We start from the raw sequence: 27,968 nt of genomic DNA on the forward strand, positions 1-27,968 counted from the left end.
GTAAAAATTAAAGATTAAAGAGGAGAAAACACTTTGTAGGCAGTTCTTTAACATATAATTATAACAGAATCCTACTAATAGCAAGTCAGGGAAAGTTTTTTTTATTCATGTAAAGAAAAGAACATGCATGTTGGTATCTGCCACCTATAGATGATCAGAATTGTATTTAGACACTGGCCCCTTAATTCTATAAACCTGCAGCACACAGCTTTACACTTAGGAGAGGATTCATCAAGCGGTGTTAGGTCTTTAAGTCACGTTAATTGGCCTTAAAGCAATTTAAACAGCTCTAACTTCACTTTTCTAAAAATACCACAGTAATATTTAAGTCACTGTGGGTTAGTTTTGGAATAAGATGTAAAATATGCAAATATATGAAATATGACCCCCTAGGAGTAGTACTACAAGACCACCGCTAGGGGCACCATGTTCAAAATAATACAGCTAGGGGTACCGTTTTGAAGGCGGCACTGGACAGGGCAAGAATAAATGAGCATTGTTCCTGCCTGATATGCCCCATGGCCCCTGAAGGACCCCCAAATTCCAGATGACCCCCACCCTGGACCACCAATACAAACTTTCAGGTGGGGGAGGGGGAGTGGGGGGCTTCAAATCTAGGGTGGTGCTTAGATAGGGGGTGCTTGAGTGGGGGGGGGGCAGAAGTCTGGGGGGACCCTAAACTAGTTGCCCAGGAGTATCAGGCCACTGTTTTGTTGCCCAAAGCTCCCAGGCTGCAGGAACAACGCAGCTTGATGAATCCCCCCCCCCCCCCCTTTACCATGCAATGTTGCATATGTACATTGTAGAATAGTATCAGCGATGTGTGAAACTTAATTTAGGGGTCCTTTTACAAAGCTACAGTAGAAAGTGGCCTTAGGATGCCCGTACATGGGTCTTTCTAGCACGCTAAAGCCATTTTACCGCAGCCAGAAAATGGGTGATTTTCCATTTTGAAAATGAATGGCAACAAGCTAATGTTGCTATTAGCATGTGAGCCCTTATTGTCACCTATTTTGTAGGTGGTAAGGGCTCATAGGCTAATCCCATTCTAATCAGTTAGCATGCAACAATGTTGATGCGCTAATAGATTAGCATAGAAACAACCACTCTCCACCCCCAGACATCACCCCTCCCAGAAAAATTTTAAAAAATGATTTTTAGCGTGTGGTCTGCACTCGTACATTCAAAATTTCATAGCTGCAGTAAGCACGTGGTAAAGCTTAAGAGGAGCCCTTAATAAATAGCTGCTGATGTTAACAACCAATTATTGGTTATAAATTATGTTAATTATGTTTATATTTATTTCAATTGTGTATTGGTGCTAATTGGCACTAATTAGCAGTTATGCACGTAACTGCCCTCAGTCAGGATTCTAGAAATTCAGTGTACAAAATACATAGCACTTAACAGCGAGAGGGTATGGACGTAGGAGGGGAATGAGCGGGTTGGGGTATGTACAACACTTATGCACACATGTTATAGAACACTAGCAGTACTGTGTCTAACTGCCTGCATTTAGGCACAAATATTTATAACAGATGTTGAGCTAGCGTAAGTGCTTGCACCTAAAGTTAGGCATGTAACTGTGGACTTACAGTAGTATTCTGTAATGGCAATTACATGCATAATTGCCGGTGATGAAATCGCACTTAGTGTGCAGCATCCTGGCACCTAAGCTTAGACGACCTGTAGAGAATTATCCGTATAGGATACAAACAGTAACTGAAAAAATCACAGAAATGGATGAACGCCAAAATCCCACAACAAAGCAGGAGAAGAGAGGAGTGGGAAACGGATGATGGCTCTTCACAGACAAACCAAGGAACACACAAAAGCCACACAAAACACTCTTTCTTGATAAGAGCTAAGGACTCGACATGGCACCGTGTTTCGGCTAACTGTGCCTGTCTCAGGAATCTTGTGTTCAAGTAATGATGTAAATTTTAGATGCTGATGGTAAAATGTGACAAAAGTGGCAAAGAATTAAAAAAACTTTTAGGAAGTCCAATCAAGTGCACATTCGACTCTAGAAAAGCTGTGTTGCTGACTGTTTGGACTTCCTAAAAGTCTTTATAAAGACCAGCTGATTCTTTCCCACTTTGGCACATTGAACCTTCAGCAACTATCATTTACATCATTACTTCAGCACAAGATTCCTGAGGCAGGCATTTTTAGCCGAAACACGGTACCATGTCAAGTCCTTAGCTCTTATCAATAAAAAGTGTTTTGTGTAATTTTTTTGTAACACAGAGCCTGCAACAGTCGGTGTTCTTTTAGACATTTGTCACCATGAGTAAAAAAATTCTAGATGTTCATTAGCAGTATCCAGTTAGGGCTAAATTCAATAATTAATGCCCAAATTTAGGTGCCAAAAAATTAGCTCTAAGTGCTATTCTATAAACAGCACTCTTGAGTTGGGCACCGTTTATAGAATAGACTTAGCACCAGAGTCCGGCGTGAGGATTTACACCAGCTAAAACCTGATGTAAATCCTTGCACTTAAATTAGGCACAGATGTGCCGTATTCTATAACACGGCACACAAATTCTAGGAATGTCCCTGACCTGCCCATGCCATGCCCTCTTTTCTGATCCATATTTAAAAATGTATGTGCACACCTTTATAGAATATCAAGTAGGATGATGCATGTGTAAATTCAAATTGTTGCCAGTTAGCACCAGTAATTATTAGTGCCCAACACTAACTGGATGCTATCCAATTAAATTGTGCATGCAATTTTGGGTGCACATGGAATTCTGAGTGCCATTTAGAGAATTTTGGGGTTAGTGGTTGCCGCTAAATATCTGGAGTTTGCAGTCAGCACTGTATAACAGCAATATTCTGCCACTATCCCAACAGTGAGTGAATTTGGGTACACTCAGGTCAGGCTTTTTTCTATTCTAAGTTAAGGACAATCTATCACTCACTTCTAACATCTGCTCCCGTCACATTCTACGTCCTTAACAGTTTTTTTAAACTTTATTGTTCATAATTTATGTTTATATGACACAGAAAATATAGTGTATAACTGCAACCTCAGACCCCTGATGCAGGCTTTAGTACCGAAATGCGATCCATGTCTTATTATTGTTATCCAGTAAAGATCTTCTGCCAACCATCATTTGCCTCGCTGTCTTCTTTACCCTCTCATACTTGCTCACCAAAGCACTAACATGCTACCTTATAGAATAATGCATAGTGTATTTGGGTGCAGAAATGGTGTTAATTGGTGTAGTTAGAGAATTGCAAGTTCTTTGGATCGGGATGGACCTATGGGTTCCCACAAACTGCAAGTTTTTATTAGAGAAACAAATCGTACATTTGAAGTTAAAAACTCCAAAGTGACTGTTCACCAGGAAAAGTCATAATGAAGTCCTGGCGAACAGTCACTTTGGATTTTTTAACCAAATGTGTGATTTGTTTCTCTAATAAAGCCTTTCTGTACACCACCTTTAGTCCTTCAGTTTGTGGGAACCCATAGGTCCGCCTCTACTCCAAAGGGCTCGGGCTGCTTTTTGGCATAGGGTTTTGATCTCCTGTTTTGCATTTGTACAGATAGAGAACTGCCTTTTTATGTGCATCATTCATGCAGCATGCTAACTGGTTTTGGAACACTGTTAGCACACATTAAAACCTGTGCTAAACACCTAACAGTTTAAGAAATAGGCTCTAAATTCTTTTGAGCAAGGCTTTTCCTATTTTAGTCCATCAGTCTGTTTATCTGCCGGCTTATTCTATGTTTCCATGCAACGGTGGAACTTCAAATAGCCAGAGCACGCAGTGTCAATTAAACTACTGTATCTAAAGCCTATACCAGTATCAAATGTCTAACCACTAATTGATGGAACATTTTCTGCGTTCTGAAGAATGCAGTTTTTAAAGAATGTTACAAAGAAAAGGAGCCATAGTGTCAGAGGTAAGGATAGGGCCAAGGTCCTGCAACACTTCTTACACCTCATTTAACAAGACATTTCTTTTCCCAATTTGTTATCTTGCGGCCACTTTTACCTAAAGCCAGATGTTCACAGTTTCGATAACTGCAGTTTAAATGAGGCCTTCCCTCCCCAGACATATTTGTACACACACACACACACACACATAGAAATTCATGCATACACATACATGCACAAACATACACACACACATAGACATTCATACATACAGCAATACAAAAAACCCACACTCACATGCATACATACATAGATATACATACATACACACACAAATGTACACACACACACACACACATACACACACACACACACACATAGACATGTATGCTCTTTATACCAACCCACATGCATATGTACATAGACATATATACATATACAAATATATACACACACACACATAGAGGGGCATAATCGAACGGGGAGCCCAAGTTTTGCTGAGGACATACTTGCAGGATGTCCCCGCGAAGGGGCGGGGAAACCTGTATTATCGAAACAAGATGGGCGCCCATCTTTCATTTCGATAATACGGTCGGGGACGCCCAAACCTCAACATTTAGGTCGACCTTAGAGATGGTCGTCCTCGGTTTTCAGCTATAATGGAAACCCAGGACGCCCATCTCAGAAATGACCAAATCCAAGCCATTTGGTCATGGGAGGAGCTAGCATTCATAGTGCACTGATCCCCCTGACATGCCAGGACACCAACCGGGCACCCTAGGGGGCACTGCAGTGGACTTCACAAATTGCTCCCAAGTGCATAGCTCCCTTACCTTGGATGCTGAGCCCCCCCAAAACCCACTCCCCACAACTATACAACACTACCATAGCCCTTATGGGTGAAGGGGACATCTACATGTGGGTACAGTGGGTTTGTGGTGGGCTTTGGAGAGCTCACTGTTTCCTCCACAAATGTAACAGGTAGGGGGGTATGGGCCTGGGTCACCTGTCTGAAGTGCAATGCAGTACCCACTAAAACTGCTGCAGGGACCTGCATATTGCTGTCAGGGATCTGGGTATGACATTTGAGACTGGCAAAAAATATTTTTATTTTTAGGGTGGGAGGGGGTTAGTTACCACTGGGGGAGTAAGGGGAGGTCATCCCCGATTCCCTCCAGTGGTCAGTTCGGGCACCTTTTCGAGGCTTGGTCACAAGAAAAAATGGCCCAAGTAAAGTCGGGCAAGTGCTCGTCAGGGATGCCCTTCTTTTTTCCATTATTGGCCGAGGATGCCCATGTGTTAAGCATGGCCCAGTCCTGCCTTCGGTATGCTTCCATGAACATTGGTCGTCCCCGCGACGGAAAGCAGTTGAGGATGCCCAAAATCGGCTTTTGATTATGCCGATTTGGGTGACCCTGGGAGAAGGACCTCCATCTCCCGATTTGTGTTGAAAGATGGGCGCCCTTCTCTTTCGAAAATAAGCCTGATAGACACGTATGCTCTTTATACTACCCCACCAGTCTCTGCCCTGTTTCTGCCCATCGTCTGACCCATTCTCATTAGCTGTTAATTAGCTGCAAAAACATTATGTTAACAGCATGTTAAATGTTGAGTTTATAGGTGTCCATGGTAGCCTCTAGTGTTGAAAGGGACCTCTCCTCTTAACCTTCTGCAGTGCTCTAAAAGTAGCAACAGACACCACAGTAGCTTCAGATGTTTTCTCTCTTTTTTTGACCATATGTGTGCCACTTCCACGGCACTTCCCTGTCAACCTCATTAGACAAGAAAGTCAAACACAAATCTTCTGCACAGTGGCATCAGGCCCAAATTCAGGCATAGCCAATGTAGACTATTGTAATGAGCTATCAAAATTTGAAGGTGTCATACTTCAATCAGTGGTAGAACTTCAGAATAAGGGTCTCGCAACAAAATATCAAATGGGTCCCCATAGTAGGGGGTAAATGGTAAATGCCCCAGTCAATATGGGAATGGCTATAAGTGGGCCTCCCCCTTCCAGGGGCCCCTCTCCACTGCATAACCTGCTTGGGAAAAATTTATGCCACCTAACATCATTCCAAGCCCCTCTCTCCCCCCCTCCCGCCGCATCCCTTACCTTTGCTGGCGGGAATGCTCAGTGCCCCCCAGCTGATGAGATCCATTGGCAGAACTTCTCCAGTAGGGAAGAAGTTAGTGGCCTCCCTTCCTGCCATGCTGCCATCGGCACTTCTCACACATGCTCAGTTCATGCGCGAACTGAGCATGCGTAAGGAGTGTCAACAGCAGGAAAAGCTGTTGCACTGAACTAGCAATCTGTTCTGTGTATAGGAAATACTGGCACAGCAGCCATCTTAAAAAGCCAATGTTTCCCAAAATTACAGGTAATTGACAGCTGCATGGAGAACACACAGTAATACGAAAAATCACTTAAAGAAATCACCAGAAAACCAATTTTAAAAGGGGCCTTTTTAGCAGATGGACACTTTTTAGGCATTTTGAGGTATCAATCTGCTTTGAAAATGAGCACCAAATTCTCCAAATCTGATTAACTGCAGAAGAAGAAATTTGCTACATTTGAATGATATCTGACATATTAGAAGAAGCCATTTCTAAAGACTGTGGAGTACTCAAAGAGTTTTGAATATGAATCTCTTTGGTTTTCTGTGGTTTCAAGACTCCAGAACCCACTGCATTCAAAATGATTGCCTCTGGGCCCTGCCAGCGATCCATCCGTGGCACACCAGCTGCACTAGAGGTGCCAATTCCAACATCTATGTAGAAAGACCAGCCGAGATCTTCTAATGCCACAAGCATATCATCATCCAATTCCGATATGGACAAAAAAATCCTGACAGAAGATTTCTATGCATATTCAGACGAGATCCAAGCAGTATTGTAAACTCTTCTGAAAGTCTTGGATGGCTGAATGAGATCTACCATGGTAGAAGAAAGTTCTATTATACTTACATTTTCCTCACAGAAAGGGAGAATTGAAGTCTGACAAGTTTCCACAATTGTAGAGGGAAAATTTTCCTTCCTCTTTGCCATAGAAGTGAATTTTCCAAACTAGAATAAAACAAAAAAGCACCCCTCCAAGAAAGGTGGTGTGATAGTGCGTTTATAGCAGCCATTTTGGATTCTCCCATGGCAAGTCAGCTTTCACACACTTCTTTTATTCTAGCTTGCATTCCCTTCTCTCAGCTTTTAGTTTCCTTTAATAGTCTATCTCTCTTCTTTTAACCTGCTTTCCTCACTACGAGCCTTCCTCTCTATTCTCTTTCCCTCCGTTTTTTTCCTCCTCTCTCAGTCAGGATTCTTTCTTTCAGATCCTCTCCCACACTCCCACTGCAGTATTACAGCTCCCAGCACTTCTGCTCCCAGTATGGCAGACCAAGGGCAGGAAGCGTCTCTCCTTCACTGCAGCAGCTCTCTATTCTTCCTACAGTCCATTGTTCAGATGTTCTTTAGTTAGCCAATAGACTGCAGAGCGGGACAGGAGAAGTAGCCTAGGACAATCAGTTTTCCTTCCTGCCTTTCCCTGCAGCTGTGCAGTAAGGAGTTCTCAGTTCCTGCCCCAGAGGAGCACATGAAAAAATACTGGGGGGAGAGGGGTACTGAAGCACCCATAGCAACCACAAAACTGGTGCCAATGTCTCAAGTGGTGGTGCAAAGACCTATCCAGCAGCGGCACACTTGTGATATGGCTGGAAGGGATCTCCAAGCCTCCCCCCCCCCCCCCATCTGGAGACTCCTGGCATCTCTCCCTCCCTTCCCCTGCAGGCTATCCAGTGTCTCTCTACCCCTGCTTCCCTTTTTATCTGGCAATACGTCATCTCTCAAATTCCCTCCCCTCCCATGTACCATTTAAACACTTCCGTTCTTTGCCAGCAGTGAACACCAACTAATAACAAACTGTTGCACCAGTTCCAGAGCCTTCCCTCTAATGTGGATCTGCTTATGTGGAAATAAGAAGTTGCATCAGAGGGAAGACTATGGGCCTGGTGCGGCAGCATGTATCAGTCGCTGCTTACTGCCAGAGAAGAACTGAAGTGTTTAAAAGGTACATGGGGGGGGGGGGGGGTGGAGTTAAGAGACATTGGATTTCTTGTGGGATGGGGGTGGGGTGGGAGGAATGCTCACACCAAGTTTGGTCAAGCCCATCCAAAACTGAATGTCTGGTTCTCAAGAGATCTTTGAGGTGATGGAAGAGTGAGAAGGGAGAAACTGGGAGGATTTGGGTTGGGGCATTCTGGATAATCCCCACCCCATCAATTCTTTCTAATTCCCCCCGCCCCCCCCCCCCCCCCCCACCAACAGTTGATAAGAGTACATAAATTTTTAACCTGGTCCTATGAACCACAGGCTGGTCTTTTGCAGACATTTTTGAATATTTGTTTTGTTGCATATTGGTGACTGATAGAGGATTTTTCTTCAGATATTACAGATTCTATACATGCAAAGTCATTGTGCAAAGTATTTGCAATTTGGCAAAGTTTTTGTAATGGGGAGAGCGTATCATTATTGGACTTCTTAGTGTATAGCAGTTTCAGGGGTTTTAACTGTTCTAATTATTTGAAATAACAAAAATCCTGCCCATAAAGAGGACGGTTGCGGCAGGATGCATTCAATTGTACTCATTATCAATGTTGAAACTCCAGGTTAGCATTTATTTGATATAAAAAGTCTTTGCTTTGTTTCTGTATTTTGCAATATTACAAATTATTATTATTCTGTCATAGCTTCCCATGCTTCTGTCATCGTTCCTTCATTGTAGCTCATATTGAATACTATGAATTTTGCGGTATAGGGGGTAATTCTGTAAGTTACTGTCTCAGTTTAGATGTCCTGATGCCATGTGCTTAGCAGCAATTCTATACCAGCATCTTGGCACTAAGATTTCATTATAGAATACTAGGGTATGTCAGCACTGGTGCATCCATGTTTAGGCACAGCCTCTCACGACGTGTCAATGGCAAGTGTAAGTTGGCATGCCTATGTGCATCAAGTGACATGCATAATTTATGATATTCTATAAACTATGGCATCCTTTTACTAAGCAGTGCTAAAAAGTGCCTGGTGCTAATGTCAGCGCATGGGTTTCCCACACACTTTGCCCAATTTTATTGCGGTAAAATGGCTGCGGTCATTTTTTTAAAAAATGGCCATGTACTAATTTCCCCTTTAGTGTGTGTCCACTACTATCTATTTAGGAGGCAGTAAGCATTTCTGTGCTACTCCTGTACTAATCAGATAGCACATGGTAATGTTCCCGTGCTACCTGATTAGAGTGGGCACACCTATTCTCCACCCCCAGACACACCTTCCATGGCAGAAAATAAAAAATATTTTTTACTGCGGGAGTACTATGCGCTGATGGCCAAACTAACATGGGATGCCTCAGTGCATCCCGCGATAGTGCCCTTTTACCACGTGGTAGATCTGTGTTAGGTTACCACTCCTTAGTGAAAGGGCCCCTATCCCCCAGATTATATATAGTGTGACTTAAGTTGCGTGGAAATTTGGTCATATTCTGGATTAGTTAACAAGCCAATCAGTGCTGATAATTGTCACTTAACAATCAATTATTGATACTAATTGGCATTAATTAGCATTTACGCACACAACTGTCTAAGCATATTCTATAATGTGATGCACGTAAATTCAAAGTTGTATATTTGAAAAGGGGGTGTGACCATGGGCATAGAATGGGTGAGTTGTGGACATTTCTAAAATTTATGCACTTTGTTGTAGAATACACCTGGTCTGCGCCTAATTTAGGCATCGGCTTTTACTTGGTGTAACTGAGTGCAGCTAAATTTAGTAACGTGGACTGGTGCTCGGCGTATTATATAAACTGTGTGGTAATTTAGGCATATTATATAAAGTATGCCTAAATTTAGGTGTAATTTATAGAATACGCTTAGGCATATTTTATTTAGTGCCAATTTGTTAGGCTTGATATATAGAATCTAGTCCTATGTGCATAACTGGGAAACATTTCCATAGCACGTCACTGCTCCCCCCATGTGTATGTCCCTTTGTAGTTAGGAATTATGGCACTAGGCACTACCTCAAAGAATTATGCTTAGTGCACGTGGAGGGGGCATAATCGAAAGGGACACCCAAGTTTTCCTGAGGACGTCCTCGTAGGACGCCCCAGCAAAGGGTCGGGGAAACTTGTATTATTGAAACAAGATGGGCGTCCATCTTTTGTGTCAATAATACGGTCGGGGACACCTACATTGCGAAATTTAGGTCGGCCTTAGACATGGTTGTCCCCGATTTTCGGCGATAATGGAAACTGAGGACGCCCATCTCAGAAACGACCAAATCCAAGCCATTTGTTCGGGGAGGAGCCAGCATTCGTAATGCACTGGTCCCCCTCACATGCCAAGACACCAACTGGGCACCCTAGGGGACACTGAAGTGGATTTCAGAAATTGCTCCCAGGTGCATATCTCCCTTACCTTGTGTGTTGAGCCCCCCCAAAACCCACTCCCCACAACTGTACACCACTATGTGTGAAGGGGGCACCTACATGTGGGTACAGTGGGTTTGTGGTGGGTTTTGAAGGGCTTACATTTACCACCACAAGTGTAAAAGGGAGGGGGGATGGGCCTGGGTCCGCCTTCCTGAAGTGCACTGCACCCACTAAAACTGCTCCAGGGACCTGCATACTGCTGCGATGTACCTGAGTATGACATTTGAGGCTGACATAGAGGCTGTGAAAAAATATTTTGAAAAAAGTTTTTGTGAGGCTGGGAGGGGGTTAGTGACCACTGGGTGAGTAAGGGGAGGTCATCCCCGATTCCCTCCGGTGGTCATCTGGTCATTTAGGGCACATTTTTGTGGCTTGGTCATAAGAAAAAAAGGACCAGGTAAAGTTGTCCAAGTGTTTGTGAGGGACGCCCTTCTTTTTTCCATTATGGGTCAAGGACACCCATGTGTTAGGCATGCCCCAGTCCCGCCTTTGCTACACTTCCGACACGCCCCCGTGAACTTTGGTCGTCCCCGCAACAGAAACCAGTTGAGGACGCCCAAAATCGGCTTTCAATTATGCTGGTTTGGGCGACCCTGTGAGGACGCCCATCTTGCGATTTGTGTCGAAAGATGGTCACACTTCTCTTTCGAAAATAAGCCTGATAGGCACCTAACTGTCAATTAATGGCACCTTCGATGCACATAAGTGGCACGTACATCTAGTCACCAGCTTAGAGAATTTCCCTGATACCCTCTACCTGGCAGTGTGCTAACTTTGCATAGTCTTGCAATTTCATAGTTCTAGGTAAAAAAAATGTCTTGTTATAAAAAAGTGTTACATTTCCCAACAAAAAACTGTTTGAAACATAATCAGGCTGATATTTTAATATGTGTGTGGTTTTTTTTTCTGCAGGGAGAACGAGGTACTCAGGGTCCTCCTGGTTCCCCGGGTGATGATGGAGGAAGAGTATGTTATTAGTAATTTCATAAAATTATGTACTGCACGCATTCTTGTTAGTCTTCAGCATACAACCCAACCATTTTTATAATGGATGGATCTTACAAACTAAGGGATCCTTTACTAAGATATGATAATGATTAATGCACACTAAATGCTGAGAAGCTCATTTCATTCCTATGGGCTTCTTAGCATTTAGCATGTGCTAATCATTAGTGCAGTATAGTAAAAGGAACCCTAAGCAATTTCTCAAAGCATGAACTTTTGAGAAGAAGAATCCGCCTTGTCAGATGCACCTGAAGAAATGGATTCTTGTTCTCTTTTTTTCTATTATTAATTGTATTTGCATGTATGTACAATTAAATAATCTTTTAATTAGAAATTCAGAATTAACACTTTGAAGAAATATGAAATTACAAAATTTCACCCTTTAAAGAAACCTATGACTATCATAGTCCACTACCGGAGAAGAAGAGTCAAGTCTCATAACCATGGAAGGATGATATTACAATGAAATAAAGATTTTACTCATATTGTAGCTTCCGTCCCTTCTACAAAGAATCTTAATTATGACGGATCAAAAAATATTGCTTATTTTGTTTCTTTACAAAATAAGTGAAATGGATTTCTGTTCTTGAAAGCTCATGCCTCAAGAAATTGGTTAGTCTTCAAGGTGTCACCAGCCTCTTTGTTGTTTATGCTGTTATAGACTAGCTTGGCTGATCCTCTGGACATATCTATTTTTATGTGTTTTTTTGTGAATAAGATGAATGTATTAAGTGAAGACTTTGTCCATCCATCTGACTCTCTAGTGTGTGTACAAATGCTAACATCTACATACAAGTCTACCAAAGTTGAGAGGCAACACAGACAGAGATTTATGCATGTAAACCCTCCTGTCTGTATGCAAGCCTGTGGGTAGGTTGTAGAAGACCCTCAGTCACAGGTAGAGTGCAATGGACCATTCTGGCACCACCCGTACCTGCATTCCCAGAGGAATACTATGGGTCCAGCATTCAACCCACAGCTGTAAGCAGCTTATAAACTTCTCACAGCCTCAGGCTGAATTAAATCTCGATAATCAGTGCCAGGGCACATCCAGAATCCAGCACAGAATATCTGGGGTTAGTGTGGTAACCCAGAAGTTAACTGAGTATTGACTGATATTCAGCTCGGTGCCCGGTTAACTTGGCAGGTAAAATTAGGACAGCCTTTGTACTGTCCTAACTTTATCCACTTACTGAGCTGGTTAATGGACTAAATATCACTGTTAACCAGCTAAGTAGTGGCTCTGCCCAAACTCCACGCTAACTGCACCTGACTTAATCAATATGTGCATGGCCAATTAAAGCTGATATTCAGTGGCACTACCCAAATGCCACTGAATATCAGCCATTGGTCAGCTCAGCCCTTCCTGCCTAGTTAAACCCCTTTGAATATTGACCCCCTCCATTCTTAGATTGGTGTGAGTTACATATGCTATTGCTTTCTTCCTTATTTGCTGCTTACTTTCATTTTTGCCGTGACAGGGAGAAGATGGAGAGATTGGACCAAGAGGTCTTCCAGGTGAACCTGTAAGCAGACTTAAAATTGAACTTCTGTTTATGAAAATGTAAGGTTAGAAAACTCCATAAGGTCCATTTGGTGTTAGAGTTCAGCTTTACGATTTATTCTCTACATTGGGATATTTATGGTGGTCCAGTGGGCTCAGGCAGTAGTGATGGTTTCACTTCAGTCTTGCCTGAGGCTCTGCTGGAATCCAAAATGGTGCCCAGTGCTACTGCTAGAAGGCATCCTTACATCCATCTATTGGGAGGCCTTGGGGAGAATCAGACTATCAGAGTTGTTGAAAAGGGAGGGGGATTTGACCATGAGGTGGGAATCTGACCATATAGAGGATAGGACCATTTGGAGGACTAGACTGTGGTGATGGTGGTGGGGAATTAGACCATGGAGCAATCAGGAGGGGGGATCTGGCCATGAAGGGGGAATGAACCATTAGGGAGGATCAGTAATGCAAGGGAGAAGGGTGTCAGGAGGGTGGATTAACCACATTACTGGTCTGCTGATAGCATGACTGCACCTACTGTCTCCTATTGTGGCAGTAAGTAGAGCCGTACTATAGGCAATTATGTGAGCTACTGCACAATAATGACCTGAGTGTTAGCTGTAATAGCAAGCCACTCCTCCACTCTGCTCCAGTCACACCCATGCACCACTCATACCTGCATTAAGCAGCTAATGTGCATTTTTAAATGCATTGGCTGTTTTAAAGCATGTTAACCATTAGTGCGGATCAGCTTAACGCACCTTAGAAAGTAGGCCTCAGTGTGTTTTAATTCCAAAATTATGGGGCCTGATAAGCAAAAGAAGCTGTGCTCCTAAGTTTATACGCCTGTGTTGTGACCTATATTCCAACTACCAAATAGCAGCAGCTTTAATGGAAACAGGACCTAACCTGGTCATGTTTCGGAAAAACCTTCATCAGGTGTCACATAGGTTTCCACAATACATTCACAGATTCAAAGCATGTACTGCAATACCTGCATAGAAAAAGCTCTGGTCCAATTCTAAAAGTCAAGTAACTACTTGGTGGTATTGCAGTACATGCTTTGAATCTGTGAATGTATTGTGGAAACCTATGTGACCCCTGAAGAAGGTTTTTACGAAACCTGGCCAGGTGGGGTCCTGTTTCCATTAAAGCTGACATTTAGATAAACTGTTGCTGTGTTTGCCCTTCCTTGGATCGCTGCTGCTGTTTGGTTGTCTGTTCTGCTTCTGCAGTAGACTGTCTCCTGTTTGTTTCTGCATGATCTATATTCAGCTAAAGTTAGGGGGAAAGGGACTTGATATATTGCATTTGTATCCCACATTTTCCCACCTATTTGCGGGCTCAGTGTGGCTTACAATACATTGTGATTAATGGGAATACAATTTGTAGCAGTGCGATTATGGGTTACATTGTGAAGAGTTATGTGAAGACAAAATCAGAGTCAAAAATCATTAGGGAATAGAACAATGGAGTGTTAAAATGGGGAATTGATAGGGCAATAAAACAATAGCAAAAGAACATTGGGGTATAACAATTTTATCTGTGGGTAGAGTTTTAGGTGTGGTGAAAATACGGGGGAAGAGAACTCAGAAGAGAGTGTATTGATGCATTTCTATTAGTGTGTATAGACTTCATGTGTTTTGATCTTTGCAATAGATTTTCTCAAAGAGATGCCTTTCTGTGGTTTTTGCAACTACATTCAAAGCGGTTTACATAGTATTTGCAGGTACTTATTTGTAACTGGGCTATATGAGGGTTAAGTGACTTGCCCAGAGTCACAAGGAGCTGCAGTGGGAATCAAATCCAGTTCCCCAGGATCAAAAACTGCTGCACTAAATTAGGAGAATAAGTTTCAGGTTTAAATTCATCTTATGAGCTTGAAAGTTATGCGTAAACATTTAGGACTGCCATTCATTTGCCTAGATTTATGAGCATAATTTATAAACTTATCCCCAAATTCTACACAGCGTGACTTAAGTTGCATGTGCAAATCTGGTCATAGTCTTGATTCATGCGTGCAACTTAATGGCTTAACAAGCCAATCAGTGCTGATAATTGTCACTTAGCAAGCAATTAGTACTACTATAAATCACTTCTATAGCGCTACCAGTCGTAAGCAGGGCATTACAATTGAACATGAAGAAGACAGTCCCTGCTCAAAAGAGCTTACAATCTAAATCAGGACAAACAGACAGGACCAAAAAGGAGAAGGTAAGGACAGACAGAAGGACACATAAGGATAAGATAAAAGTTACAAGTCAGGAGTTGAAAGCAGCATCAAACAAGTAGGCCTTTAGCCCGGATTTGTGTTGGAATGTAATTGTATTTTTACATGCATTGCCTGTCACCTATTATTTCTCTGTGATTACTCTGTGACCTCTGATGTGAATTACTTAGAGAGGTCACACAGCTATGCAACTTCCTGTGGGGGCAGATGCAGCACATGCAGCACATGGAGCACATGGAGCTCATGATCTCTCCTAACCTGAGAGGATCTATGGTGGTGTGAGCATCCATTACCATCTAAGCACATGGAAGGAGCTGATAATACAAATGTATAGTAATATGTATATAAAAGCCTGTCTGATTATAATCTAACTGCAAACTGTGAGTAAACAGATGTTTTGTTACTTCAACTTTAAAGTGACTCAGCAGTGAATTATTCAGGGGTGAATGAGAGAGAGATGAAGAAAGAAATTAACATTTCTAAAGCTGAAGCTGTGTGTACTAAAATCTGCTAATTATTTACTACAAATAATCCAACAAAAGGGTTACGGGCCCAGGGCTCAGGAATTGAAAAAGAAGAGAAATATTACCAGGCAGAAAAAAAGGCCACATTTTTCTCTTAAGTTTTAAAGGAAAGATTCAGTCTGTCTCTCTCTCCCCCCACACAGCAGACAGAAGGCTAAGAAAATGGCTGAGGGAGGAAATTCACCATTTTTCTATTCTCTCAAGGTGCCTAAATTAACTGAGTTTAATTATCAGAAGTGGGAACTAAGATTCATATGTCTCCTTCGAGCAAAAGGATTAAATATATGCTTAGACCAAGACAGAACAGCTGAAAATATGGCTGAATGGGACAATGCAAACTATTATGTGAAGTGCATGCTTTTGGAAGCTCTCTCAGAGAAACAAGCCATATTAGTGGAGGGAAAAGATACACCAAAGGACATTTTATATAAACTGAGAACTATGTATGCAACTACATATGCAAAGCAGCAACCAATTTGGTTAGCAGAGTTGAATGAAACCAAATTAAGGGATAAAAGTAAATGTAATGATCACATTATGCATCTTATGTCTTCATTTCAAAAGTTAGAACTTTCAGGAATTCCCATGTGTGATGCATTGAAAAGAGCATTTCTTTTTACCTCACTATCAAAGAAGTTTGATGTTTTTAGGTCTGTAAATGAGGCCATTGAAGGGCAATCTTTTGAACAGGCAACATCAAAACTAAGGCAGGAATGCATAATAAATGATTCTGAGGAGATGTGTTCTCAAAGCAAGTCAGAGAGAAATGAAACAAATTTCTTGGCAAAGAACAGAGGAAGGCGGAGCTATGGGAAAACTCCACCCAAGGGCAAGCTGATTTGCTACTCATGTGGAAAGGAGGGACATGTATCTAAATGGTGTAAGGAAACACAAAACACTCCCTCTAGCTCACCTAAGCCAATGGAACTAAAGAATTTTCAAACCAGGAAATGTATGAAGGACAAAGATAAACACAAGGGCTTTCTAATGACAGAAAAATCTTTGACTATGGTAAATAATAATTCAAATGAAAGTACTTGGATTTTGGATTCAGGGAGCACATGCCATTTAACCAATTGTAAAGATTTCTTTCAGGAAATGTGTCCAGAAGAAGGAATTCTTCAAACTGCAAACGCAGGGACTGCTAAGATCCAAGCAAAAGGTATTGGATTCTTAAAATGCAAAGTGTCTAATGAAGTTAAAGAAATTCCTGTAAGTGATGTCTTGTATATTCCCCAAGCAGTTTGCAATATGCTTAGTGTATCTACATTAGATAAGAAGGGATTTGCGATTCATTTTGAAAACAGTAAGTGCACAATCTCTAAAAATGATGAAGTGTATGCTGAAGCTTTTATGCATAATGATGTTTATAAGCTGAACATTTCAGGTGAAGCCTCACATATGGCGCAAGTAAGGAAGAATGATGGTAAATGTAGTCTAGAAATCTGGCACCGCCGCCTGGGACATCGTGATTCTAAGGTGATCCAGGATCTTTACAGTAAGCAACTAGCCACTGGCATTCAGATAAGTGCAGATGCTGGTAAAATGGAGAAATGCATAGACTGTGTTACTCAAAAAGGTGTGAGACCCTCATTTCCTGCATACACAGGAAATAGGAGTAATAAAGTGCTGGACTTAATACACAGTGACTTATGTGGACCGTTTAATATCCCATCATTGGGAAATAACAGATTTGTGCTAATATTCTTGGATGATTTCTCTAGATATTGTGTGGCCTATTTGCTGAAAGAGAAAAGTCAAGTCACAGACATGCTGAAGAAATACGTAGCCATGGTGAGAAATAAATTTGAAAGAAAACCAAAGGTTCTTCAGACCGACAATGGTGGTGAGTTCACTTCACAAAGCATGCGCACATTTCTAGAACAAGAAGGCATTCAGCATATCACAACAGTAGCTTATACACCAGAGCAAAATTCTGTTGCAGAGAGAAAATTTAGGTCACTTGTGGAAATGACCAGATGTATGCTGTCAGATAGCAATCTCCCTAAAAGACTATGGGGGGAAGCCATTCTCACAGCAGTGTACCTACAAAACAGAATGCCAACTAAGGGCGCTGAGCGCACACCACATGAGACATGGCATGGTAGGAAGCCAAACCTGTCACACATAAGAACATTTGGAAGTACAGCATATGCTCATGTACCAAAACAAAGAAGGCATAAGCTGGATTCCACAACAGAAAGGGGCATTTTAGTTGGCTATGCTCCAGGACACAAAGGATATAGAATTTTGAATCTGAAAACTGGCATTGTTGGCATAAGACATGTTACATATTTTGATGAAAACAAAAGGGTTGATAAAGGCTGGATTATCCCAGATGAGCCTTATCATCCAGAATATGAAACTAGACCCATAATAGACATGCCAGTGTATATAAATGCCATACCAAGGCAGATGTCTGAAAGCAACTCATCTGTATCTAACGAGGAACAGGCAGAGGAAACAGACACAGAAAGGATCATTGAAGAAGACAGTACAGTTGGAGAAGGGGAATCAATTGGAGAAGGACTCTCAGATTTAGAGGATGCAGAAAGGTCAGACCAACCTGTTGTCAGACGCTCATCCAGGGAAAACAAAGGTGTTCCACCCCCAAGACTGTCTTACCTAACAAAGTCAGCAGAAGCTCAAGAGCCCTTAACATGGGATGAGATTGAGAAAATGCCAGCAGAAGAAGCTGCTGAATGGCATAAAGCTGCACAAGAAGAAATTGATGCATTGGATAAAATAATACTTGGATTCTTACAAAATTACCTCCTGGCAAGAAAGCTATAGGATGCAAATGGGTATTCAAGTTAAAAAGGAATGCACAAGGAAAAGTGGAAAGGTATAAAGCCAGATTAGTGGCAAAGGGATATCTTCAAAAATATGGAGAAGATTTTGATGAAGTGTTTGCACCTGTAGTGAAACACACGACAATAAGAACACTTCTGAGCATTGCAGTCTCAAAAGGCATGCAAGTCAACCACATTGATGTGAAAACAGCGTTTCTTCACGGAGATATAACTGAAGACTTGTACATGGAACAACCAACAGGTTTCATAAATACAAAACAAAGACAGCTAGTGTGTAAATTAAACAAAGGTCTTTATGGATTAAAGCAAAGTGCAAAATGTTGGAATGAAAAATTGCATGAAATATTGACAAGTTTAGGATTTAAGCAAGGTGAAGCAGATAAATGTTTGTACACTAGGTGCACAAATGGACAATATGCATACATTTTAGCTTTTGTTGATGATCTGCTCATTGCAAGCAAAAGTGAGCAAGAGTACAAGGACATTGTAAAGTGTTTAAACCAGAATGTTGAGATAAAAGAACTTGGTAATGTGTCATACTATCTTGGTATAGAAATTGAGAAACAAAATGATGGTTCTTATCTTCTAAGCCAGAAGCAGAAAATAAATGAGCTTATTGAAAGTTTAGGTATGCAAGATGCCCAAGTTGTAAGCACTCCCATGATCACTGATTTTCTGAAGGATGAAACAGTAAGAGAACCTTTACCAGATAACATCCAATATAGATCAGCCATAGGTAAGCTTTTATATCTAGCTACCACATACAGGGCTGATATAGCAAATGCAGTAGGAATTTTGAGCAGAAGGGTCAGCTCACCTACCAAATCAGATTGGACTGCAGTTAAAAGGATGGTAAGGTATTTAAAGGGTACCATTGATTGTAAATTAAAGATTTCAGCCAATAGTAATCCAAAACTAATATGTTACTGTGATTCAGATTGGGCAGGGGATCATTCTGATTATAAATCCACAAGTGGATATGTGTTTATGTATGGAAATGTACAAATTTCATGGGCCAGTCATAAACAAAGTATTGTGAGTTTGTCTTCTACAGAAGCTGAATATGTGGCCGTATCGGAAGCGTGCAGAGAACTGATGTGGATTGAAAAACTTTTGCTGGATTTTGGAATAGCTGAAAAGAGACCAATCCAGATAATGGAAGATAATCAGAGCTGCATCCGACTGTCACAGAATGACAAGGTTCAGTCACGCACCAAGCACATCGCAACGAAATACCACAACGTGCGAGAGTTGGCGAAAGAAGGGGTCATCAGTCTACACTATTGTCACACCAGTGAGATGACAGCTGACATCATGACCAAACCGTTACCCAGAGAACATTTTGTGAATCTGCGTATAAAGCTTGGACTTTGTATGAATAAATAATTGCATGACAGTTATGCATGAGAAGGGGTTTGTTGGAATGTAATTGTATTTTTACATGCATTGCCTGTCACCTATTATTTCTCTGTGATTACTCTGTGACCTCTGATGTGAATTACTTAGAGAGGTCACACAGCTATGCAACTTCCTGTGGGGGCAGATGCAGCACATGCAGCACATGGAGCACATGGAGCTCATGATCTCTCCTAACCTGAGAGGATCTATGGTGGTGTGAGCATCCATTACCATCTAAGCACATGGAAGGAGCTGATAATACAAATGTATAGTAATATGTATATAAAAGCCTGTCTGATTATAATCTAACTGCAAACTGTGAGTAAACAGATGTTTTGTTACTTCAACTTTAAAGTGACTCAGCAGTGAATTATTCAGGGGTGAATGAGAGAGAGATGAAGAAAGAAATTAACATTTCTAAAGCTGAAGCTGTGTGTACTAAAATCTGCTAATTATTTACTACAAATAATCCAACAATTTGAAGGCAGCCAGGGATGGAGCTAACTGCCTTTAATTAGAATTTACACGCACAACAAAGCATATTCTATAAAGTGATGAACGTAAATTCTAAGACATGGATCTTAAAAGGGGGCATGACCCTGGGCGGGTCATGGGCATTCCTAGCATTTATGTGCAGTGTTATAAAATATGCCCGTTCCATGCATAACTTAGGCGTCGGTATGTACACCAGGTTTTCATTGGGCTTATTCTATAAACTACACCAAGATTCAGGCATATTCTATAAACCACACCTAACTATAGGTGTGGTTTATAGAATACACCTAGGCATACTTTTTTCGGCATCAATTTTTTAGGCGTCATAAATAAAATCTAGCCCTTAGGGCTGAAAATCAGTGCTAAGTTCCTAACTTATTTTCTCAATCTTAAATCAGCCCCTGTTGTTACCCACTTCTTACGCTGTTAACCTAAAGCTTAATGTTCCTGAGGAGCAACTTAAAGAGGGCCAGCACATGATCCATCAAACCCTTCCATCCACTGAACCCAGATCCATTAGTCCCTCTACCTCCAGAACAAGTGATCCATTAACCTCCCCCACCCCCACACCTACACAATCTTCCACACACCTATTAGAGGTGTCCCTGCTGGTTAGAGAGAGGCAAGAGCAATCCCTGGTTGCTCATTAGTGGCACTGTGGTAAAGTGAGGTGGCAAGAAGGCAGGGAGCCTCAAATACAGGCAGTCAGAGGATTGCAAGTATAACAAGTTTATTTAAACTCAGAAATAAAGATTTCCTATGGCTCTTCTCTCCACAGGCTGGACACTAACCATACCATCACTTGGAGCTTTACTATAAGTCCTTGGAGCATTGTCTCTAACAGGCTTCACATGATATATGAGCAGTCACTTCTTAACTCAGGCTCTTGTAGTCTCTCTCTAACACAGCTTCACAGGGCTAGTCAACACTCAGAGGCCGATGCACAGTGCTAGAAACATCTGATTTTGACTGGTTCTATCCAGTTTCATGTGCATGTTATTTAGCGAGTAATGCACAAAGGGATTCTGCTTCCATCTTTCAGATTGTGGTAGCAGGCAACAATAATCCTATTCAAACATAGTACAATGAGCTGATTAGCATTAAAATGAGCATTCCAAGCAATGCAAAACTGTTTCTGAGATGCACAGAAAGGAGCGCCTACCTTTTAACATGCAAATTTTCCTTGATGTCTGCAGCTGTTGTTGTATGAGGATGATTTCTGGGAGAAGCACTCTGCTTGCATATTTCAATAACAAAACTTATCAGAGAGCAGAGAACAGATTAGAGGGACGGAGAAACAAGCAAGGGGGGGGGGGTGCTTTCAAGGAGTAGGAGATTTGTTTCAATAGCAAATTGTTCTGATGCTGGCTCCACCTTCTTCCTGCTGCTTACTAGCCTTCCCTCAGGTTGCCTAATGAGTTCATTTGGGAATCTTCTCCTTGCTGAAAGTCCCTCCCCTGTCTGACATCATAGGGGCTTTCCCCTAGCCAATTGGCTGTCTGCTTGTTTTTCCGCCCCCTCCTAGCTGATATCATAGGAGTAGAGAGCTAATCAGCTGGGGAAAGCCTCTATGATGTCAGCTGGGGGGGGGGGGGGGAGCAGGCTTTGAGCAAGGAGGATATTCTCAAGCGAAAATCATCAGGTGCAGCCTGAGGGAAGGCAAGTAAGCTGCAGGAGGAAGGTGGAGTCAGAATCAGAGCACTGCAGTGGAAAGCAGATAGGGGCACAGTGGAGCCAGCAGTAGTGCAGCAGACAGTAGCGGGGTTCCTGGGCATGCGCAGAACATGGACACTTACCGAGAGACTGTTCTATGCATGTGCTAAGCACTTTCCCTACCGAGCTGCTTGCTAAATTTACATTAATCTCATTTACATGTGATTTCCTTTGAATATTGTGTGCTATTTCAAAATTGGTAATTTCTGCTGTGGATCTAAACAGACATGGTTTTTAACAGGGACTTTTGAACATCGGCCCCTCACTCTCTTAATTCTGAGGTTGCAAGGAAACTTCTCCTACCTCACTGAAGCCTTTGCTTCTGGCAATTACAGGATAACAATCTCTATTGAGGGCCGCTCCTCTTCCTCAGGCTCTCCCCAGGGACTGCAGCCAACTGGAACACCCTGGGAGTCCTCTGCACTCAGAGCCTCCCTGATCTGTTCAACCTCAGGGCATTTAACTCCAGCTTGGTCTGAGCCCCACACCTCTGATTCAGCATCAGCAGACTAGCAACACCTGTTGTAGGGTGACTGAACCTCACCAGTGAGGAAGTGCTCTTCACTATCCCAACCACTCCCACACAGGCACCCAGGTTCAAAATGGTGGCCAAAGCTCCCTAGTGGTAGTCTTGCAGTAAAGTACTAAATGGTCATGCTACCACTGAGGATTACTTCTGCTTCTGACTCGTCATCAGTGTGATCCCTGGGGTGGAAGAGATTAGGACTTGGGAGGATGGATGGATTGGGAGGACTGATGAATTGGAGTTCAGGCAACTGGGGGCTGGAATGTTTTTGTGTTTGGGGGGAGCTTTTTCAGCTGGGTAATCATGGAAGTGGAGTGAAAGGGTGTTATTTTATCTTGCATAATCTTTAAAGAAGATAATGGGCCTGACTTGGGGCCCACTATCTTTGTATAACTGCAGCCAGGAATGGGTGATATTTTCAGCTGCAGCAATGCAAAACAAAATTTACTGCATGAGTCACTTACTTGCATGTGAGGTACCCACTGGTTAGCAACTCACACGGAAATTGTACTGTGTTAAAATATTGCTTTTTACCATATCTTAATAACTACCCATGTTAGGCGGGTTCTATTCATACCCAGTAAAAGGGAAATAAGCCTTTGGAAATTTTCCTCAGAATACCTGGAGGGGCATAATCAAATGCAAACGGTCATCTCCATCGGCGTTTATCTCCGAGGACGGGTCCGCGAAGGGGCGGGCCAGACCGTATTTTTGAAAAAGATGGGCGTCCATCTTTTGTTTTGATAATACGGTTTGTGCCGGGCAAATGCATCGCATTTGGGCGGATTTGTGCTGGGCGGTATCGGTTTTCAGCGATAATGGAAACCGAAGGCACCCAGCTCAAAAACGAACAAATCCAAGGCATTTGGTCGTGGGAGGGGCCAGGATTCATAGTGCACTGGTCCCCCTCACATGCCCTAGGGGGCACTTGTAACACTTAAAAAAAAAATTAAAATACCTCCCAAGTCCATAGCTCCCTTAGCTTGGGAGCTGAGCCCCCCAAATCCCCCCCAAAACCCACTGCCCACAACTCTACACCATTACCATAGCACTTATGGCTGAAGGGGGACACCTAGATGTGGGTACAGTGGGTTTTGGGGGTGGTTTGGAGCGCTCCCATTTAGCAGCACAAGTGTAACAGGTAGGGGGGGGGATGGGCCTGGGTCCACCTGCCTGAAGTGCACTGCACCCACTGACAACTGCTCCAGGGACCTGCATACTGCTGTGATGGAACTGGGTATGACATTTGAGGCTGGCATACAGGCTGGATAAAAGTTTTTAAAGTTCTTTTATTTTTGCTGGGAGGGGGTTAGTGACCAATGGGGGAGTCAGGGGAGGTCATCCCTGATTCCCTCCGGTGGTCATCTGGGCAGTTGGGGCACTTTTTAGGGACTTGTTCATGAAAAAAAAGGGTCCAAAAAAAGTGACCCAAATTCTCACTTCTGGCGCCCTTCTTTTTTCCATTATCAGCCGAGCGCGCCCATCTCTCCTCGGCCGATAAACACACCCCAGTCCCGCCTACACCACGCCTCCGACACGCCCCCATCAACTTTGTCCGTTCCCGCGACAGAGTGCAGTTGGAGGTGCCCAAAATCGGCTTTCGATTATACCGATTTGGGCGCCCATGAGAGAAAGGCGCCCATCTCCTGATTTGGGTCGAAATATGGGCATCTTTCTCTTTCGAAAATAAGCTGGATAGTATACTATTTCCTTTTCTATGGAATTATCTTGCTTGCAAATTCACACCACCACCTCAAAGAATAAAACCACCTAAGAATAGATGGTTCACCGTAGGCTCAGGCAGACTTCGTTATGTGATACAGAGGCATCCACCCTCACAAGTGTTGCCCCTACAGAATTCTTTTGCTCCATTACAGCACTGTGATGTTCCTCATAATAGAACTGACGCAGAAGAACAAGCAATGGAGGTGAAACAAAAAGATATGAAGGTACCCAAAGACAAAAATCAACCCTAAATCACAAATGTTGAAACACATACCAGAAAATGTAGATGGAAAGCGATGACCACAAATGCTCACAGTCTAAGCAATAAAGTTCATGACCTTCAAGCCCTGATGTTGGAGACAGACTTAGACATTGTTGCAATCACAGAGACGTGGCTAAATGATTCCCATGAATGGGATGCAAACATACCGGGCTATAATCTATTTAGGAAGGTTAGAGAGGGTCGAAAAGGTGGAGGAGTAGCTCTGTATGTGAGAAATGATATCGAGGCAACCGAAATGTCAGGGACCTGGGGAAAGGAAGAAGCGATATGGATCACCTTAAAAAGAGATGATAAAACCTCTGTACACGTGGGTGTCTACAGACCTCCGACACAATTGGAGGATCTAGATAAAGATCTGGTCACAAATATCCATAAGTTGGGAAAGAAGAGAGAGGTGCTGTTGCTGGGAGATTTCAATCTGCTGGATGTAAATTGGAAAGTTCCGTCTGCAGAATCAGAAAGAAGTAGAGAGACCGTGGATGCTTTTCAAAGTGCTCTGCTCAGACAAATGGTGACGGAACCCACGAGGGAGGGAGCGACGCTGAATCTGGTGCTCACAAATGGAGATAGTGTGTCAAATGTCCGAGTGGGTGCCCACCTGGGCGGCAGTGACCATCAAACGGTTTGGTTTGATATGACTGCTGAAGTGGAGGGCGGCCACTCAAAAATTAAAGTCCTGGATTTCAAGCCTGCTGACTTTAGTAAAATGGGGGAATACCTGAGGAAGGAGCTGATGGGATGGGAGGATGAACGAGAAGTGGAAGGACAGTGGTCCAAGCTGAAAGAAGCTATAAATAGGGCCACAAACCTTTATGTAAAGAGAGTAAATAAAAGCAAGAGAAAAAGGAAACCAATATTGTTCTCCAAACAAGTGGCTGAGAAAATAAAGGCTAAAGAATTGGCATTCCAGAAATACAGAAAGACTCAAGAAGAGGAAAAAGGGGAGGAATACTGGATGAAACTGAAAGAAGCCAAGAGAGAGATACATCTGGTGAAAGCGCGAGCGGAAGAACAAATGGCTAGAAATATAAGGAGGGGTGACAAAACTTTCTTCAGGTATATTAGTGAAAGGAGGAAGACTAAAAAGGGAATTGTGAGACTGAAAGATGCTGAGAACCGCTATATAGATAATGATGAAGAAAAAGCAAATTTTCTAAATAGATACTTTTGTTCTGTTTTCACAGAAGAAAATCCTGGAGCAGGACCACGATGGACTGGCAAAAGTACATGTGAGAATGGAGTGGATATAGCACCGTTCACGGAAGAGAGTGTGTATGAACAACTTAAAAATCTAAAGGTGGACAAAGCAGTGGGACCGGATGGGATCCACCCTAGGATATTGAGGGAGCTCAGAGAGGTTCTGGCGGTTCCTCTTAAAGATTTGTTTAATAAATCCTTGGAGACGGGAGAGGTTCCATGGGATTAGAGAACGGCAGAGGTGGTCCCTCTTCACAAAAGTGGTGATAGGGAAGAAGCTGGAAACTACATCCGGTAAGCCTCACTTCAATTATTGGAAAAGTAATGGAAGCCATGCTGAAGGAAAGGATAGTGAATTTCCTGGAAGCAAATAAGTTGCAAGATCCAAGACAACATGGTTTTACCAAAGGGAAATCGTGCCAAACGAATCTCATTGAATTCTTTGACTGAGTGAACGGAGAATTAAATCAAGGACGTGCTATGTACGTAATCTACTTAGATTTCAGCAAAGCTTTTGACACAGTTCCCCACAGGAGGCTCTTGAGTAGACTAGAAGGGCTGAAGATAGGACCCGAAGTGGTGAGCTGGATTAGAAACTGGTTGAACGGCAGACACCAGAGGGTGGTGGTAAATGGAGTTTGCTCGGAGGAGAGAAAGGTGAGTAGCGGAGTGCCTCAGGGATCGGTGCTGGGGCCGATTCTATTCAATATATTTGTGAGTGATATTGCCGAAGGCTTACAAGGTAAAGTTTGCCTTTTTGCGGATGACACTAAGATTTGCAACAGAGTGGACACCCCGGAGGGAGTGGAAAGCATGAAAAAAGATCTGCGGAAGCTAAAAGAATGGTCTAACGTTTAGCAATTAAAATTCAATGCGAAGAAATGCAAAGTGATGCACTTAGGGAGTAGAAATCCACAGGAGACGTATGTGTTAGGCGGTGAGAGTCTGATAGGTACGGAAGGGGAGAGGGATCTTGGGGTGATAGTATCTGAGGACCTGAAGGCGACGAAACAATGTGACAAGGCGGTGGCCGTAGCTAGAAGATTGCTAGGCTGTATAGACAGAGGTATGACCAGCAGAAGAAAAGAGGTTTTAATACCCCTGTATAAGACATTGGTGAGGCCCCAAGTGGAGTATTGTGTTCAGTTTTGGAGGCCGTATGTTGTGAAGGATTTTTAAAAAATGGAAGCGGTGCAAAGAAAAGCTACGAGAATGGTATGGGATTTGCGTTACAAGACGTATGAGGAGAGACTTGTTGACCTGAACATGTATACCCTGGAGGAAAGGAGAAACAGGGGTGATATGAAACAGATGTTCAAATATTTGAAAGGTATTAATCTGCAAACGAACCTTTTCCGGAGAGGGGAAGGCGGTAGAACTAGAGGACATGAAATGAGATTGAAGGGTGGCAGACTCAAGAAAAATGTCAGGAAGTATTTTTTCACGGAGAGAGTGGTGGATGCTTGGACTGCCCTCCCGCAGGAAGTGGTGGAAAGGAAAACGGTAACGGAATTCAAGCATGCGTGGGATAAACATAAAGGAATCCTCCTCAGAAGGAAGGGATCCCCAGAAGCTTAGCCGGTGGTGGGAGGCAGGGCTGGTGGTTGGGAGGTGGGGATAGTGCTGGGCAGACTTATACGGTCTGTGCCAGAGCCGGTGGTGGGAGGCGGGGTGGGTGGTTGGGAGGCGGGGATAGTGCTGGGCAGACTTATACAGTCTGTGCCCTGAAAAAGACAGGTACAAATCAAGGTAAGGTATACACAAAAAATGGCACATGTGAGCTTATCTTGTTGGGCAGACTGGGTGGACCGTGCAGGTCTTTTTCTGCCGTCATCTACTATGTTACTATGTTGATAGTTTATAAAGAGATGTAGGGGGAAGAAATAATGAAGAAGATGCACATTTTGTACCTTTGTTATTATCCAATTTTAGATAGATAGACTGAGGCACATTAAAAAAAAACATTTTATAATAACAAAGATTTCAAGCCACAGGCAGAGCAAGAATCCGTGCACTGAGACCCCCATCTCAATAAACAGTTTCTAGAAGTCATGTTTATATTGACAGAGCTGTGCAAAGAATTCTGAACAGCATTTCCCCTGTGCTTTAACTTTTATTTGTCATGTATGTTTATTCTTTTATATTTGTGAAAAGTAAACATTATCCAAAACATGAACAAGCACAGTTTAA

At 42.6% G+C, this 27,968-nt stretch overlaps 1 protein-coding gene across 1 annotated transcript in view; it reads left to right on the forward strand.

The window, feature by feature from the left end:
• The window catches only part of COL11A1 (collagen type XI alpha 1 chain), a 700,769-nt gene that overhangs the window by 204,086 nt on the left and 468,715 nt on the right, over nucleotides 1-27,968 (forward strand). Inside the window, exons 19-20 of the mRNA XM_030205574.1 lie at nucleotides 11,281-11,334; nucleotides 12,855-12,899. Of these exons, the coding sequence (XP_030061434.1) occupies nucleotides 11,281-11,334; nucleotides 12,855-12,899 (99 nt within the window). The remainder of the gene's footprint in view (nucleotides 1-11,280; nucleotides 11,335-12,854; nucleotides 12,900-27,968) is intronic.

This window comes from Microcaecilia unicolor, chromosome 6 (genome assembly GCF_901765095.1).
Source record: "Microcaecilia unicolor chromosome 6, aMicUni1.1, whole genome shotgun sequence".
Classification (NCBI taxonomy): domain Eukaryota; kingdom Metazoa; phylum Chordata; class Amphibia; order Gymnophiona; family Siphonopidae; genus Microcaecilia; species Microcaecilia unicolor.